The sequence below is a fragment of the Muscardinus avellanarius genome (assembly GCF_963383645.1).
Source record: "Muscardinus avellanarius genome assembly, chromosome: 9".
In the NCBI taxonomy this organism is placed as follows: Eukaryota; Metazoa; Chordata; class Mammalia; order Rodentia; family Gliridae; genus Muscardinus; species Muscardinus avellanarius.
The window spans coordinates 25,976,321-25,993,104 of NC_137795.1; the positions used below are offsets into that span (position 1 = coordinate 25,976,321).

At 42.6% G+C, this 16,784-nt stretch overlaps 1 protein-coding gene across 1 annotated transcript in view; it reads right to left on the reverse strand.

Annotated features, from left to right (window-relative positions):
- Positions 1–16,784, reverse strand: part of GLI3 (GLI family zinc finger 3) — a gene marked incomplete at both ends in the record, with an annotated part of 292,363 nt that overhangs the window by 183,425 nt on the left and 92,154 nt on the right. The window contains one exon of the mRNA XM_080701835.1: positions 16,220–16,462. Within this exon, the coding sequence (XP_080557961.1) occupies positions 16,220–16,462 (243 nt within the window). The remainder of the gene's footprint in view (positions 1–16,219; positions 16,463–16,784) is intronic.

Below are 16,784 nucleotides of genomic sequence, written 5' to 3' on the forward strand. Positions count from 1 at the left end.
TTTCCATGGCTAAAATGCTATCAGTGCTTTCTTGACTTTGAACTTTTCAAGCCAACCTCTGGACAAAACATAGCAGATATGGTTATAAGATATCATAAAGAAGCCAGGCATGGTGGCGCACACTTGCAATCCCAGCATTCGTGAGGCTGAGACCTGAGGATCGTGGTTTGCAGACAGCCTCAGCTACTTAGTGAGGCCCTCTGCAAATCAGTGAGACCCAGTTTCAAAATAAAGAATAAAAAATAGGGCAGGGCAGGGGGTATAGCTCAGAGATCGAATGCCCCTGGGTTCCATCCCCAGACCCACACACACAAAAAAAGATATGAAGATATTAGCAACATTGACATTATTATACAAAAGCCAAGCCCCAGAAGATGGGATGCATACAGGGGAAGGAGAATCAATATCTTTATCTTTTAAACTGAAAAGTCAAAAGTTGAAGAAAAAATAAAGGTTTAAGATACTTTTTTAAGTTACAAAAGTAGAAAATAAAATAACATAATATTAACATTGAAAGAAGAGAAGGGCACAGTTTTAGAAGAGTAAAGGTGAACTTTCCTATTAAAGAGTTAACAAACTGTATTGAATAAAATGCAAATGGAGTTGATGTGTCAGGAAATGAAGTATAAGGACATACTGGAGCTGTCATAGTTATCTGCCATAAGAACTAAAACAGAAACAGTGCCAAGTGTCCTTGGGACTGGGGTTGAAAAAGGAAAACTGAGGCGAGGGTAGTTTTCTATCTTGAGGTGTTCAGTATTTTATGACTTATTGAAAAGAGCATGTGTTATCTGGACACAGTGATATACACCTGTAATCTCAGTATTTGAAAGGCTGAGATAAGAGAATCAAAGCTTTGAGGTCAGCCTTAGCAACTTAGGAAGACCCTGTTTGAAAATAAATAAATAAATAAATAAATAAATAAATAAATAAGGAAGGAAGGAAGGAAGGAAGGCTGTGGGGTATGGCGTGTAGCTCAGTGGCAGAATGCCCCTGGTCAATTGCCACTACCAAAAAAAGAAGGATGAGGATCAGGAGGAGGAGGAGGAAGAAGAGGAGGAAGAAGAGGAGGAAGAGGAGAACATGTGTTAAAATTTTGATAGAACTATGGTAAAATGTTAAACTATAAGAACTTCAAGTTTTCTTTCATTCTAGGTTGTTCCCAGGAAAAATAAATTAATATTGCCATAATCAATCATTGCATATGAAAAAAAAATACACCTCATCCTCTATAAGTCAGTTTCAAAGAAAGAACTTTGCTTCTACCTGACAAGGCTTTTCTATGTAACTCTCTTTCCAGCTAGTACATGAATGCAAGGCCTCACAGCCCCACCAGCTTCACTTCATTCGGGTAACGCAGAAAATCAGCGCTGGTTTCTGCTAAATCTGACATCAATGGATGGCACCAAGCCAATGAGAACAAGTCCATCTCACGAAGCAGGCAGCAGACCATCATCTCATGAAACATTAAGTCAAGACTGAAGAGAGATCTTAAAAGTCATTTAAACCTAAAATAAGCACTGAGGAACACAAACAATATTCACTTATTGCCTTATCAAGATTACTTTAACTTTTTGCATATCAACCGATCCCATCCATACTAACACCATCATCCCATGTGCCAAAAAAACTCTCCTACAATTTCAGAACACTAAAAGGTCACCTCCAACACCAATTTTTAAAAGAAATACTCTCTTAAATATAAAGATTACACAAAAATACATTTCCTCATACCATCTACCTATTTTAGAAGGAAAGGGAAAAACTACAAGTCCTCAGAATGTTTCCATTTCTTCCTTAGCTCTTGGCAAAACTACACTGATATCTAAATAATGCAAGAAATTTTAAAATAAATAAATATTCTACTTGAGCTCCAAAGTGATTAGCTAAGTAATGACAGGTGAGGCACTCTCCCATTTGCATTACCATGCCTCCAGGTTCACAAACCTGCAAAACTCAATCGGCCAGGCAGCTGCAAGCCTCCTGGCCAGCCTACACTCTTAACCACACCATGTCCCGCCCCTCTACACACTGGGTCGGGAGAGGCAGAGCTGGCTCATGCTCTGACACTACATGGTCACCCTGTAGAGTCTCGATTATTCTGAGAAGAGCCAATCACTATAACATCAAACTCGGTGTAATAGAGCTTCTAAGATCTTCTAATTGGACCCATAATACTCTGGGCACAAAGCAGAAAAGAATATGTACCTTAGAATCATGCTCATTTGGCAACTCACCATCAGAGGGACACTTCAGAAAATCCAAAGATTTAATAACAGGAGTATAGAATAAAAAAGGGAAGCCTGCACTTTGCTTTTCTTTTTGGGAGAAAAATGTTTTTAAAGAATGCCCTATTGGAATAGTTTTCCAAAAAGGAGCTCTAAGGTGGGTCTCTAAAGTCTCTTCTGCTGGAGATGGGGTTGGCAGTCCCAAGGAATGACCAATCACCTCGATCCTCCCTGGGCTACTGTACAGTCCTACGGTCTGACTGCTGTGCTCCCACACATAGGAACACATGGACACCCATGTCAAATGTCAGCTTCAAATAGGCAAGCATGCAAAGGAGAATCTAGTAATAATAACCACAAACTGAGCATCCCTTTCCTGAGAATCAGTTCCTTGTTACTATAAACCTTCTGAAGACGTAGAAAAGAAAAAATTTCCACCAGCCTCAATGGGTAAACAAAATATGGCAAATGAAACTGTTAAGTACTCAAGATGAGAAGGCAGGACTATAAAAACCCAGGAAGCCTGTTACTTAAGAACTTATTGGATTTAAGGGGCAGATACTGTGTACCAATGGAGACAGGCTGAGGATACTCTGGTTTGATTAATCAGGTATGAGGCAGAGAGAAATCGGTATTGACAAAGACTAGCTCTGTGCACCCCTGAGAATAGTACAGCTCGTGCCAAGGACCTCAATGAAAGGCTGGGAAGGTCACTAAAAGCATTAAACCAACATGTTTGGCTGGAACACTAGCGAGGGTCAGGATGAGCACATGTCAAATCTGGCCCCCAAAAGTATAAGATTCAGGGGAGCATTTCAGAATGCAGTTCAGAACTCCTCATAAATTAATGAAAGTCAGACATTAAAGTTAATAACAGCTGGAACAGATCAAGCAGGGGAAAAACGCAGCATCGGCATATGTGTTATGTGAATTTCTTAGAGTCCATAAATTTGATATTTGGAAGGGAGAAGGGAAATGTTAATTAGGAGAAATTTCATACTGGATTTAAATTTTCCATGGAGTCAAAGCTCTATTGTAAACCCCCCCTTGGAATCAGAAATCACCCTCACTAGACCTGGGCCCTGCCTTTCATCTTGCTATTATATACTTGTTGATATGTGACTTAATTGTTTTCATGTGTTGCTTTGTGCTTTTTCTCCCCAAAATATAAAATCAAAAGCCAGGGTCATACCTTTTATTCTACTGTGTGTGGAGCTCAATTAATGTTGGGGGAACCAATAAAAATATCTAAGAAGCCATCCTTCTTGCCTTCTCTAAAAGCCTTGTAACAATTTTCCATAATTTTTAGACTATTCTAGTTAGAGGTCTCTCAGGGGATCACAGTCACTCTTAAAAGTCTCGACTGCTAACTTTTCTTATTTTCCGATACAGAGGGAGCATTGTTACAACACGTATCTTTATTACACAGACCCAGATAAATCTCAGGTCAAATCAAGTCCCCTGAAACATAACTTTATACAGATAGGAGCTGATATCTCACATTTGTCTTTAAAGCAAACATCAATGCTACCTGCTGATCCCTATGAGGGGTTTCACTGGTCTCCTTGATTGTCTGCATACATCTTCTACGCACGGCTCTTGGTGTCAGTCTTGTCCCTCTTTAGTGTCTAGTTCTTCAAGTTACTGGCTGGGAGCTGCCATGCGTCTCTTTAGCCGGCCCTGGCCCTGTTATCCATATTCAGTCCTTTTCATCTTTTCTCATAAATCATTCCTCGAGCCCCTTAATCATGCTTAAGAGTCTTTCAGTTTATCTGAGACACCAGAGTCAGGAGATGATGAACTGTCGATATTAGGGAAGCTGTCGGACACCAAGATGCCTTTGAGCAGGAAGGTTCCTGTTCCTTCCTTTTCTCTGTCTCTTCCGCTGATGTAAACATTCGAAGTATACTGTAAAGAAAGGGAGTGCTTCCTCCCTGCACCCTCCTTCCCTGGGTGAGGCAGGTGGCTTGCTGCCCTTTGCAGTCACCTAGAGGGACTCCTGGTGGCCTCTGTGCATTTGGTGGTGCTGGCCCCCCAAAAATGCCAATACTGTATTATCTGACCTGGAAAAGCCTCAGGTCCTTATATTGGCTGCCCTTTAGAATCCAGAGTCCACATAATGAATGGAGAGCTTTGATTCAAATGGACAATCTATGTTCCAAAAGCCACTGCACCATCAAAAGAAGGATGGAGGTAACAGGAACACAGCAGAAAGACAAAGTTTAGCAAGCCAGGTAGAAAAGAAACATTCAGAGGGCCTCTCTCTCACCTCAAACCCAAGGCCTGAGTCCAGATTCAAATCAACACTATGCAGACTGCATGACATTCCTAAATCTCAGCTCACTCAAGTTCTAAGCGGGTTTCCATGAAAGCTGCAGGACACTATCTTGAGGCCCTCAGCCCAGTGCCTGTCACCCAGCAGCACGCCACATAGGGGTGTGTTGTGATTGCTACTGCTTACCTTTATATTCCCAAATGGGGACACAAACAGGACCTAGAGGCCTCCTCACAAGTTATAGGTACCTTCAAATTCTATGGCGAGTATCAGTGAGCCAGAAATTTCTCATCCTTTCCCAAGCAGCATCACCTGGAGCTCGAGGGCAGCAATGCCCAGCGCCTCCCTTGGAACACAGGGATACACTGAGCAATGTCCAGAGACTGCAGCAGATTGCCCTCCCTCTGCTGCACCCACCCTGCAAGCCCCTACCCACCTCCCCCTGCACTCTTCCTCCTGGCCAGGCCTTTGCACAAGTCTGGATGCTCATTTTGGAATATTATCAGTTATGAAGCATGAGTGAAGAACCTGAGTTCAGGAGCCAAACCACTTGGGTTCGAACCTCAGTTCAGCCACTTTCAGGTCTTGTAAGAATGACTTCTTTAGCCACCTGGACCTCAATTTCCTCAATTACAAAAGGAAAATCATGACAACCTTTCATAAGATTGCTGTGAGGATGTAATGAGTTTAAGAGCAAAACCGTGGCACAGAGAGGTACTTCCTAGCCAGGCTTCTCCAACAGTCAGCAGTGCCCCCTTCATTCCATACTCAACCTCCTCAGGAGAATCCTGCACACCAGATAGTGACAGTCCTAAAACAAAAATCAAATCACAGCACTCCCTTCTCTGGCTCCCTATCAGCCTGTAGCCCCACCTTCTCGTCCCCCTCCCCAGCCAAGCCCACACTGTCTCTCTCTGCTCCCCAGACTCAGCCCCAACAAAGCACTGCAAGTTCAAGATCTCCCTCAGGTCTGCCCATAGGTGGCTTCAAGTTGTCTGAAAAGACACCAAAGCAAGGCCCTCCCTGTCCTTCCATCAACCTAGCATCTATCCCTCTGCCAAGCCTCTCTCTAGCACACCACCTGAGGTGTCCTTCTCAGGGCACCACCTGCTATTTTCTTGTTGAAATCTCTGCCCAGGTGTTTGTGTGTTTCCAGTGGCCAGAAAGTTAGCTTTCAGAGTAAGGACCTAATTTATCTTGGCAAACACTGACTGCTCAGGACACAAAAATTCTGCAAGGAGCCTATGATGAGGAAATCCAGCAGCAGCGGCCTCCAGGTGGGCTATCCAAAACTGCAGGGGGTTTTTGAAATGAAAATACACATTAGGCACCATGTACCCAATGGGACAGACCTGTAGCAGATCACACTGGTGTGATCAGAAGGACTGGGTCCCCAAGAGCCACTCAGGGGCCTCTGACTGCTCATTAACTGTCTCTGCACACCATCAATTTGTGGAAAATTTATGTACACATCACCTTTAAAATATAATTCATGATAAAAGAGACTATCTGAAAGCACATGCCCAGATATACACACCCATTTGATCAGAAGAGTCAACTCACTTGGACAGCCCAAGAGGGCTTCCTGGAGGAGGAAGAGATGCCGAGCTAAGCCCTGTGGCAAATATGTAGGGAAGGAGGAGCTGAGGTCTACAGGAACCACTGCAAAAGACCTGAGGACCAAAGAAGACCTAACAACCTGTACAAAATTGTAATAGGGATTTCTGTGGCTGAAGGAGAGACTACAGGAGGGGAGGGGGTCGAAGAGGTGCCAGCTGGGCATGTAGCGGGGATCACAGCCCTTCTGGCAGGGAGCCAGGCCACAGGGAAACCACCATTTTGTTATTCACCCAGGGGATAGTGGGGGATTGTGACATTCCCTACAAAGAGGAAAAACAGGGACAAAGGGGAGGAGACTTGAAATCCTGCCCAAGTTGAGAGGAGGCTAGCTCCATGAAGGCAAACCAAAAGAGGCAGTGTTTGTTTCTCAGCACCCCTCCTCCACGTGGACTTCTCTGCTCCTCTCTAAATTACCTAGGAAACGGCACCTCCTTTTATTCCACTCACAAGTCAGAAGCACAATCAGGATGCAGATTTGGGTCCCCCCAGTGGATGAAGTAAACACCCAGCTTCCTAGAGTGGGCTCCCTCTGACCTGCACAATGTCCACTGATTAGGCCTACAGCCCCCTACAGAGAGGGCCACTATCTCCTCCTCCTGGGTCCCAGCATCTCCCCTAGGACCCCTCAGGGCAGGCGGATTGCAGGCTCATTCCACTAATGCAAGGCTTTGTTCTCCGGTTCCCCTGGTGGTTTTAGCTTCTGGATTTCCCAGCTGAATTTCACTGTTATTTCTGGTCCCCATCTCCAACCTCACCATAGGCCCCTTGCACAATTTCTCTGGCTTGACTGAAGTTAGGAGATTTGGAAATTTAAAAAAAAAAACTTAAGTTTTTTCATTGTGAACATTCTATTTTTAAAATATTTATCGGTGTATTATATTCTTATATCTTAACAGGGTACAAGACGGTAGAGGCATACATGCACATATCACTCAATTTTGCCCTTACCCAATTCACCATTCCCTCCCCCATCCCTCCTTCTCAGTTTGGCTTAGCAATTGACCTTGATATGTTTGTGACTATACACCATTTACATTAGGGAATTTCCCTCTTCCCACCCATCATCCTCAGTCAGGCCTCCTTATTTGCTCATCCTCAGTTAGGCCTCCTTATTTGCTCATTTATGGCTTCTCCTCCTTCATCTAGAGTTCCTCCTATGATCCTTTTTCTCCCTAGCTTCTGCATATTAGAACAACTGCTTTTTTACTTTTTTGCGACTGCCTAATCTCACTTAGCATAATGTTCTCCAGTTCTATTTTCAAGTTAAAACATATCTTCATACAGAATGCTCTTAAGCAAGCCCCACTTACTTCCCCTTTATTTGGGGTTTGTAGTCTGTGGTGAAGATACTGAGTTTAATGGGATTACCTAAGAACAGCTCAGCAACTAGAAAACAAGAGGTGGATTTTGTTGTCTTCAAGGGACAATATGATGCACTGCACAAAGGGGTACAAGAGCTCCTACTCCAGTGACCAGGAGAAGAGGGCCTTGTGGAGGCAGACACTGGCAAACCAGAGCTGGAGGCGAAGTGAACTCCCTGCCTGCAACAAAGAAGAGACTAGGGAGCCCAAAGGTGTGCCTCGATATTCCAAAGGAACAAGACAGGTCCTAGGTAGCACCCTGGGCTCAATGCAGAAGAGGAAAACGAGCTCGCAATGGCTGACCACTTCTGGCACCTCCTCAGCCCTGTCTCCTCCCCGCCCTCCCCTCCTAAACCCACCCTCCAGCCACAAAGCTTCTGCACAGGTCCTTACAGGTTGTCAAGTCTTTCGGCCTCCTGAGCTTTGCAAAGTTCCTCTCTTGCGTAGATTCCTTTTTCCTCACCTCTTTGCCACTGGGCTTGGTTCAGATGCCACCTTTTTCAGGGAGCCTCTGGATTATGTAGTCTGGGTCACATCTGTCTCTCACCTACTCCCAAAGTTCCCTGCATTCTGTCCCTTCTGGCATCTGCTTTGTACTGACTTGATGTCTGAGCTTATCTACTTGTCTACATCCCAGCAAAGACTTACTCATTTCCTTTAACACTGTTGAGCACTTAGACAACTCTATAAGCACATGCTCAATTAATGAACAAATGACAGAAAGGACCAAATAACAGTCAAATGAATCAAATGGTACCTTTCTTCAGTTTGTTCTAAAAAGAAGAAATCCACTGAAACCAGAGATTAATGAAAAGCCTACCCCCCAAAATGAAGGGAAGCTATCAAAAAGATTTTTTAAAAAAATTTAGAAGAGACCAAAATAGAGACACAAATTTAAAAGCTTAAACAACGGGGAATTTACTTTTTAAAGAAAAAGTGCTATGAGAATCCAAACTATATCAGAACATAAGGACAGCAGAGCAATAAAATGGTAGATCAGTTACTCTATATAAATCCAAACTGTGAAATGCACAAAGAAGGAAAAATCAAGCTCTTCCACTAAGAAGTATGAAGGCACTGCACAAACTTAAAGATAGAAGATCAAGAAATCTAAAGCAGGATGGGAGATGCAGCTTTCAAGAGACATCAAAGGTAACATTCTTTAATTATACAAGAAAAAGGAGGAGGGCCGAGGATAATGTTGCCTCTATTAGGAGACGGGAGGGAAAGCATTAGCAGATGGCTGCAAAATGGCAAGAGTTGCTGTGCTTTGCATGCTATCCTCTTGGAAGGAGTGAAGGGAGGGAGGGAGGCAGGCAGGCAGGAAGGGAAAGAAACTGTAAGAAGTGATTTAGAAAGTAATATGTGCGTAGGGTGCCACACTAGAAAGGGTAAATAATTACATGGACTCTTTAAAACAATGGGATAAGTGTCCTAAACTGAGTTGTAGAGAGGGGCCCCATTCACATGAACTACAACACATACTGGCACACCAGCAACTGGGGAAATGTTACCAAAATCACAAACTGCCTGGAGGTTATTGAGTTTAAAAAAATCACTGAAATTTGGTAAAGAACAAAAAGTTTTGTGCTCACCTCAACTATAGGAAAAGTACCTGTCCCATTTGATAGATGTCATCTCACACAAAGGGGCCAGCTCTCCTGTACTACCCCCATGGTACTTAAGGAGGAGGGTTCTCACCCAATTCCATGAATAAGCCATGTTTATTCCAAAGGGCAGCAATACATCTCTCATGAGAATCCTAGTACTTTAAAGGTGCCATATGTGTGTAAGTACTTTTACTGATTTAAAAATGTACATTTAGAAATATTAGGAATGTATCAGTCATACTTCCTACCTTGCCTACTTTCATGAAGAACTGAACCTCTAAATTTAGACCAGAAGCTGCATAAAATGACTAATCTCCTAACTGCTGAAGAGCCACCTCTGGTGAGCCGACTGTTGGACGTCATCTCCAATGTGGCCATGACCAAGCAACCCAGAAGCTCCTAAGTTTTCTGCTCTATGGGATCATGTGTGAGCCATCCAAGGCCTGCCCTTGAAACTCTGGTAGGCACAAAGGCCAAGTATCACCCTTGAACTAATCACATTATTCTAAATATCTGATCACTGTATTTAAAATATATATATATATATATATATATATATATATATATATATATATAAGGAAATAGCAGTGCTGTGTTTACAGGTAAGAATCGCATGGCTGCTCACTTGTCCAGGGTAGAAAAGTATCCTTGTAGGATGGTACTTAAAGAAGACTTTCAAAGCCAGGTCTTCAGATAGGTTTTGAAGAACCATAAAACTTAAAGCCAAGGGGAAAGCAAAGAACCGGTCCTGGAGAAGCAGCTGTGTGAGCAAAGCAACAAGGGCAGGGACGGCACCTGGGCAGTGCGCCAAGGGAGTCGGATCAGTCTGCAAAGAGGGCGGCACTAGGAGGCTATGGTACAGGAATGGACCAGCCTGCCAACAGGCTAAGTGGTTTTCTCTAGAAAACATGATCTCTTTTTGCCTTTTCTTTCTTTTCCTCACCTGGGTGGTCTCCAAGCTTTCCCTGCCCCTCCCCCAATGAATCTATCCACAAAGGTCATGGATAAAAATCAAATTAATTGATAAGTATGATGATATGTGCTCAGCAACTTATCAAGAGCATGTTTCAAAACTTAAAAACAAAAAGGGCAGGGGATGGTTCAGAGATAAAACTCTATTGCGTTCAATTCCCACTACCAAAATTAAAAAAAAAAAAAAAAATCAGCCGGGCATGGTGGCGCACGCTTGTAATCCCCGCGCTTGGGAGGCGGAGACAGGAGGATCGCTCAGGTTCGAAGCCAGCCGCGCTGGCGTAAGAGACCCTGTTTCAAAAATATAAAATAGGTCTGGGAGTGTAGCCCGGAGGTAGAAGGGCTTCCAGGAACCCCAGTACCACCAAAAAAAAAAAAAAAAAAATCAAACTAATTTTTTCAAATGCTACAGTCCTTTTGTCAGGGATTTCATTCCCAGTTTGACGCATGATCCCCTAAGACTAAAATACATAGAATCACAGGGATGGCAGACCATGATAAGTCAAGGTTCATCAGCAAGAGTTCAAATCTGGAACCCTAAGGCTTATCCCCACATCTCTACTGCTTTACTCAAAGTTATCTTGCAATGTAACTCTTTAAAAGTCTGTGGAGCCAGGCGTGGTGGTGCACACTTGTAATCCCCGCACTTGGGAGGCAGAGACAGGAGGATCGCGCAGGTTCGAAGCCAGCCGCAAGCGCTGGCTTAGGAGACCCTGTTTCCAAATAAAAATGTAAAAATAGGTCTGGGAGTGTAGCCCAGAGATAGAAGGGCTTCCAGGAACCCCAGTACCACCAAAAAAAAAAAAAAAAAAGTCTGTGGAGGTAACTCACTGTTTCGATCTTAAAACATTACCACCTGGCCTTTGAAAGAAAGCCCAGTTATTATACTGAATTTCTAAAAGTAAAGAAAAAGCAAGGAGCTACACTTAGGCTCACAAATAACGGTTATGCGAAGGTTCAGAGACTGGATCTCCTCATTCTAGCTTCCCCCGCAATTCAAGACTAAGAGCTAATGGAGCAAGGTACTCAGCAGAGTTCGCAGAATGTGACCCAACATCAGTCTTTCTATTTAAACAACCCAGTATTCAAGGAGGAAAAAAATCCTGATTCGCTCATCAGCTGTTCTTAAAAAAAGGTAAAAACAGCCTGGGCGAGAAGGGAACTATGCTCAGGGAACTGTCACTGCCTTTGCAGTCTGGTCAACACCAAACCATTCATTTGTGCCTCGTAGGAATTTTTGTCTCTCACAGTCTCAAGACAACACTCTGATCATAAGACAAATGTGAGCAGGTGCACCTATTAAATATGTAAAAATACGCATCCTCTTCCAGTCACTCAGAGGATGTATTTCTAAGGGGTGTGGAAAGTCACCTATGAAGAAAGACAGGTAGGGAAAAAAAATCTTATGTGCATATTTTTTAGCACAGAAGAATGCAAGTGGGCTCAGCAGGACAGTTTTCCATGGAAAATAAATGGAAGCCAATTAAAAATTCAGTTTCTTTTCTTTAAACTAATTCCTCAGGTTTTGCTAATTAGCAACTAATAGTTCTGTCATTTGAGCTGGGGAACATAAGGAAGAATACCAGTGGTGTGTTTTCAATCAAAGCATTTGCATGGAGGAATGAATCATATTTTCCATGAAGAATTACTTCTTGAGAGCAGTTGGGGCAGAGGAAAAAGCAGTCTTCACATAACTATAAAACTGTAAAAGAGACCTAAGCTTTTTAGAAAAGGAGGCATCATTCTACAAATCTAAGTGAATCTAAGAAACTTTGCAAACAGATCCCTGCAAGAATAGCTAGAAAACTAGACTCCACAGTAAGAGGGGAGACAATGAAGTACATGTTTTCTGTAAAAGGAAAGAGAATAAAAGTTGTCGGTCAGGGTGGAGGAATGCTTGAACTATTATGTCACCTGTCTTTGCAAGTTTATAAAACAATAAATGCATGGCAGTAAATGAAAGCAGAGGTGATGCTGGTTTGAAATTCTGACTTCAGATGTTGTCGGAGCTGGAGAAACCTTTGAGCAAGAGATGGGGGCTTTTACGCTGACTCCAGTAGAAGCAGATCAGGCCACCAAATGCAGCCCCTCCCACTGTCCCCCCAATTATAAAGCACTAGCTAGCCTAAAGCTGAGAGCCTGTCAGCACCCGCCATGTCTGAGCCATGCAGCTTGCACGTCTACTTTCTTGCCTTGATATACAACCCATCCACAGCTTCCCTTCATGAAAGAATCCCCCCAAAATTCCCCTCTGAGGATTTTATTCCAAACACATGTTGTGAATGTTTGAAGTGCCCGCTATCCCTGGGTTTTCTTTGCTGTTGTTGTTGTTCTTTTAAATCAAACTTACAAAATCTAAAATTTGAATTCTGTCTAAGTGCAATTTATGAGGATGCAACACTGCATACCCAAGTATAACAGAATCTTGTTCAATAAAAGTTTTACAGATGTCCTTCTAAAGGGGAAAAATAAAAGGGTTTTTTTCCCTTTTCCGGTCTTACAGGAAGCCTGCCCACACTTCAGAAATACAAAGTTGGTGTATATATAGAAGCACAAATTAGGCATCTTGAAAAGTCTACATTTTCCAACCACAGAAAAATGAAGGAATGACTCTGAATGTTTACAAAGCCAGCAGCAGTACATTGGAAGGGGCTTTTCTCTCCCTCTGCCCCATGGAGGGGCAACAACTCAAGGGAAAGGGGCCATCCCACAAACACACTCAGGGCCTGGAGCTTCCGAAGGCCTGCAGTGCTACAAGTCAGACAGGGTTCACCCACAAGGTATCAACCGTGATCCAAATCTTATGTTAGCTGGGCGTGGTGGTGCACGCCTGTAATCCCCGCGCTTGGGAGGCTGAGACAGGAGGATCGCGCAGGTTCAAAGCCAGCCTCAGCTACTTAGTGAGGCTCTCAGCAACTTAGTGAAACCCTGTTTCCAAATAAAGTATAAAATCGGTCTGGGAGTATAGCCCAGAGGTAGAAAAGCCCCTGGGCCCCTCCCCCAGTATCACAAAAAATAAAATAAAACAAATCTTATGTCTTGTTTTAAAAGGGGGTACTTTTCAGATATACTACAAACATTCTTGGCAAATTTATCACCTTTAGTTCACATCAGTCATGCCTGAATAATCAGAGGCATGTGAGGGGGACAGATTGTACCCAAAAATATTCCTGATATTGAAAGAAGATTCAATAACCCAACAGGGTTCTAGAGAATCAAGACACAGCCTATCTGACTCCAAAAATTTTAAGTTATCTTTAAATAATAAATGCTGTATCTTTATATTTTTCTGTATTATTAAGTTTACATTTGTTACATAAAACACTTTGGGCTAAGAACTTAAAATGTTAAGGTTTCTCAAACATATTTAAAGTATTTACAATGTCTTCACTTAAAAAATGAAGAAAAAAATATAGTCTACTGAAGTTCAGTAAGAAAGATTTACCTTCGGAAAAATCATAGTGCAGAGTCCTAACCAAACCAGCTGTTTTCCTCAGTTTCACAGTCCGCTCGTTTTCTAATGGGTGCTTCTAAAAACAAAGGCAGGACCAGGGCTGACAGAATAACGCCAGTCTATACGTAGCATCACTCCAGCCCTCACAAAAACAACTGGGCTTGGAGAGTGAATTAACCACATGTTGATGTGGTTGTGGAGGAGGATGAGAAGAAGCAAAAGAAGAGGAGAAAGTAGGAAAAGGGAGAGGAGAATAATTACCTCAATAACTTTGAGACACTTATGTGCCAGTCTTGACTAAAGACTGTATCTGCATTGTCTAGTTCTCACAAAGACACCACAGTACAAGTAGTTGTATTATTACCCTATTCAAGAGTGAAGAAATCATTCTCAGAGAGGTCAGTGTTCTTGGTCAACTTGAACCCAAATTCCCTAAGTCCTGAGCCAATCTGTGCAATCTCTGGAATAGCCTATTCATATTACCTATGAAGTCATCTAATTCACTTATGACCAATTTAGGGAGCACACTTTATCACATAATTTTAATACTGATATGAACAGCAGAGAGAGGACATCTGAAGAATAACCAACTCAAGGGTGCTATGCCCTCAAAACAGAGGATGAAGAGATAAATCCAAATCCCACTACAAGATTCCAGTGCCCATGGTTAGCTAATATTACACGGGAGGTCCAGGAGGTGGGCCACATACAGACCGCCTGGAGAGGACACGGGTCCCAGGTGTGGAGAGAGCCAGCCTCACAGAGGATGGGTAGAAGGCTGAATGGAGAAACCGTTGAAACAAACTGACCAAGAACAAGCTGCAAGCTGAGTGGCACAAGGAAAGTTAACGGTTCTCTGCCCGCTGCCATCAGGCAAAAGAGAAGTGTTCATCAGCTGTCCTGACTAATTAAATACTTCACTAATTAGTGAGCAGCTGGAAAGGAAAACAAAACCTCCTTATGTGATGGAAAACGTTTGTGTTCACACATAAGGACAGAAACAACGCAGGGAGCTTGTGGGCAAACATCTACCTTGATTTTTTTTTTCAACTAAGTGTACTATCAGGCTATATTCATACAGGTACAAAGTATGCAGGAATTCCTGACATTTTCCTCATATGAGATTTAAAAGAGATCCACAAATAATTCAATGTGTAAAACTTGAGATACTCAGAGAAAAATTCTAACACCATTTTTAAAAATTCTGATTCCTAAAAGAAAAAGAAAAAACCCTTGAATTGGGGAAGAAAAAGCACTTGCCACTGTAGGGTCAGCAAGCATTTTGGAAAATCTTTTTTGTGGTACTAGGTATTCTACCTGTGAGCTATGCTGTCAGCCCTTTTTGATTTTTTATTTTGGAACAGGGAAGTTACTGAGAATCTCACTGGCCTCAAACCTGACATCCTCCTCTCTTAGCCTCCCAGGTTACACGCATGTACCACCATGCCCAGCTGAAAAGAACTTTTAAAAAAGAAGCAACAGCCCTTTTAAAAGAAGCTTAAACAAATCTATAAGACCATTTCTTCCATGCTTTAGACCTTTTCTTTAAAAATGCACTTTCCACATAAAAAACAGTATCTCCTCCATGTTTCCCAACAATATAGTGTGGCAGGGGGCATTGCTGAGACTTCAGGTTGTCTTGAGGCCCTTTGATCTGCTGAGTGTGCATTCCCCTTTGCTTCAAGCCAACTAATGAAGGGATGAAATTAGCTTTTATCCTGGGCACTTTCTTGAGCAAAAAAACAAGCACTAATCAGCTGTCCTCACTAATCAGTCATCTGGCTAATGACCTTTTTGCCTTAAAACACTAAAATTTTTGAATGATATGGAAAGAGGGAAACACGAACCAGTTCCCCTATCAGGAGCTGTGGATCATCTGGAATTGGAGCCTGGAAGGTTAAATGGCAAGTCTGTATCCTGGCAAGGTGATAAATCTGTAATCAAGTGCTGCAAGCTCTGGCACCTCAATATGAACTTCATTACTCCACACCCAAATTATATTTTTTAACTAGAAACAGGCCAGAAATAAAAGTGATCCTTATAAATTTTTCTTTGTATTTGCCTTTAGGAAAAAAAAATCATATCCTGTGTTCAGAGTCCTACTCAATTTCTTAAACTTTGTTAGTGCTAGACAGAAGATTTCAAAACCTCTGGTGTACTGGTAGAAAGGAGAAGGGGTCACAGAAAGAAAGAAAAAAAACTTCCATACTAATGAATTTGGCACTGATTTGTTAAAAGAGGTTTGTTTTAACAAACCATTAAACATGGGAACAGCCAAAATCATTAAATCAAAAATCATTAAAAAATGGGAACAGCTGCCATTAAAGACATCTCCTAATGCAGCCTGCTTTAATAATTGCGCCCTGCCAACCAATTTTTCTCCTGCAGTGACTCCTTGCATGGAGCAAATCTGGCCCCAGTTCCCAGAAAAAGTCCATCTGTATTTGTCAAAAAATGAACTATCTTCCTAAAGGCCATCTCCAAAAGACCTGAAATTGCTTAGACATGTAAGAAAGTGTCTCTAACAAGAGAAATTGACAGGCAGCAGAAATAAGGGGAAAAAAGTAGAAAGAAAACTACATTTTTATAAAATTATACTAGGCCAAGAATTCATTTCATACAGTGCATGTACACACACACACACACACAGCCTTCCCCATGGCTCCTGGAACAAGTACCGACCGGCAGGAAGCACTTACGGTAGTGAGGGTCCATGTAACCGTTCCTCGGGTCCATGGCAAACACGGTCCCACGGTAAGGTACGGAGGGCTCTGCCAGGTGTGGAAGAGAGCCATGGATCTCCTTCTTGATCAACGAGGCCCTCTCGTCACTAGATGTGGAAGGCTCCTCACTGATTTTGCTGAGCCCCTGCTCACTCTGTGGCTGCATGGTGATTGCGTTTCTTCTCTCACGGTGATAGATCTGTCCAGGACTTTCATCCTCTAAAGAAATAAGGAAAATGAGAGACTCTGGAAACTACTTTTAGGAGCAATTAAAAAAAAAATAGTCATCAATTAGGGCTCCCTTTCTGCCCCTCTCTTGAAAGATGCCTCTTTCTCCCTCATTGGTAATGGTGTAAGCCACACACCTGTGATGGGATATTTGCAAGACAAAAATGCCTATGAGTGAGTGTCCAAATCACACGTGGAAGAATGAGGCAGGGAATGAGCCTGCTAAAGTGAGATGCATGGGCCAGCACACCATCAGCAGCAGCCTATGACTGATCTGCCAGTGAGGCTTTCTTCATGGACATGCCAATATCCT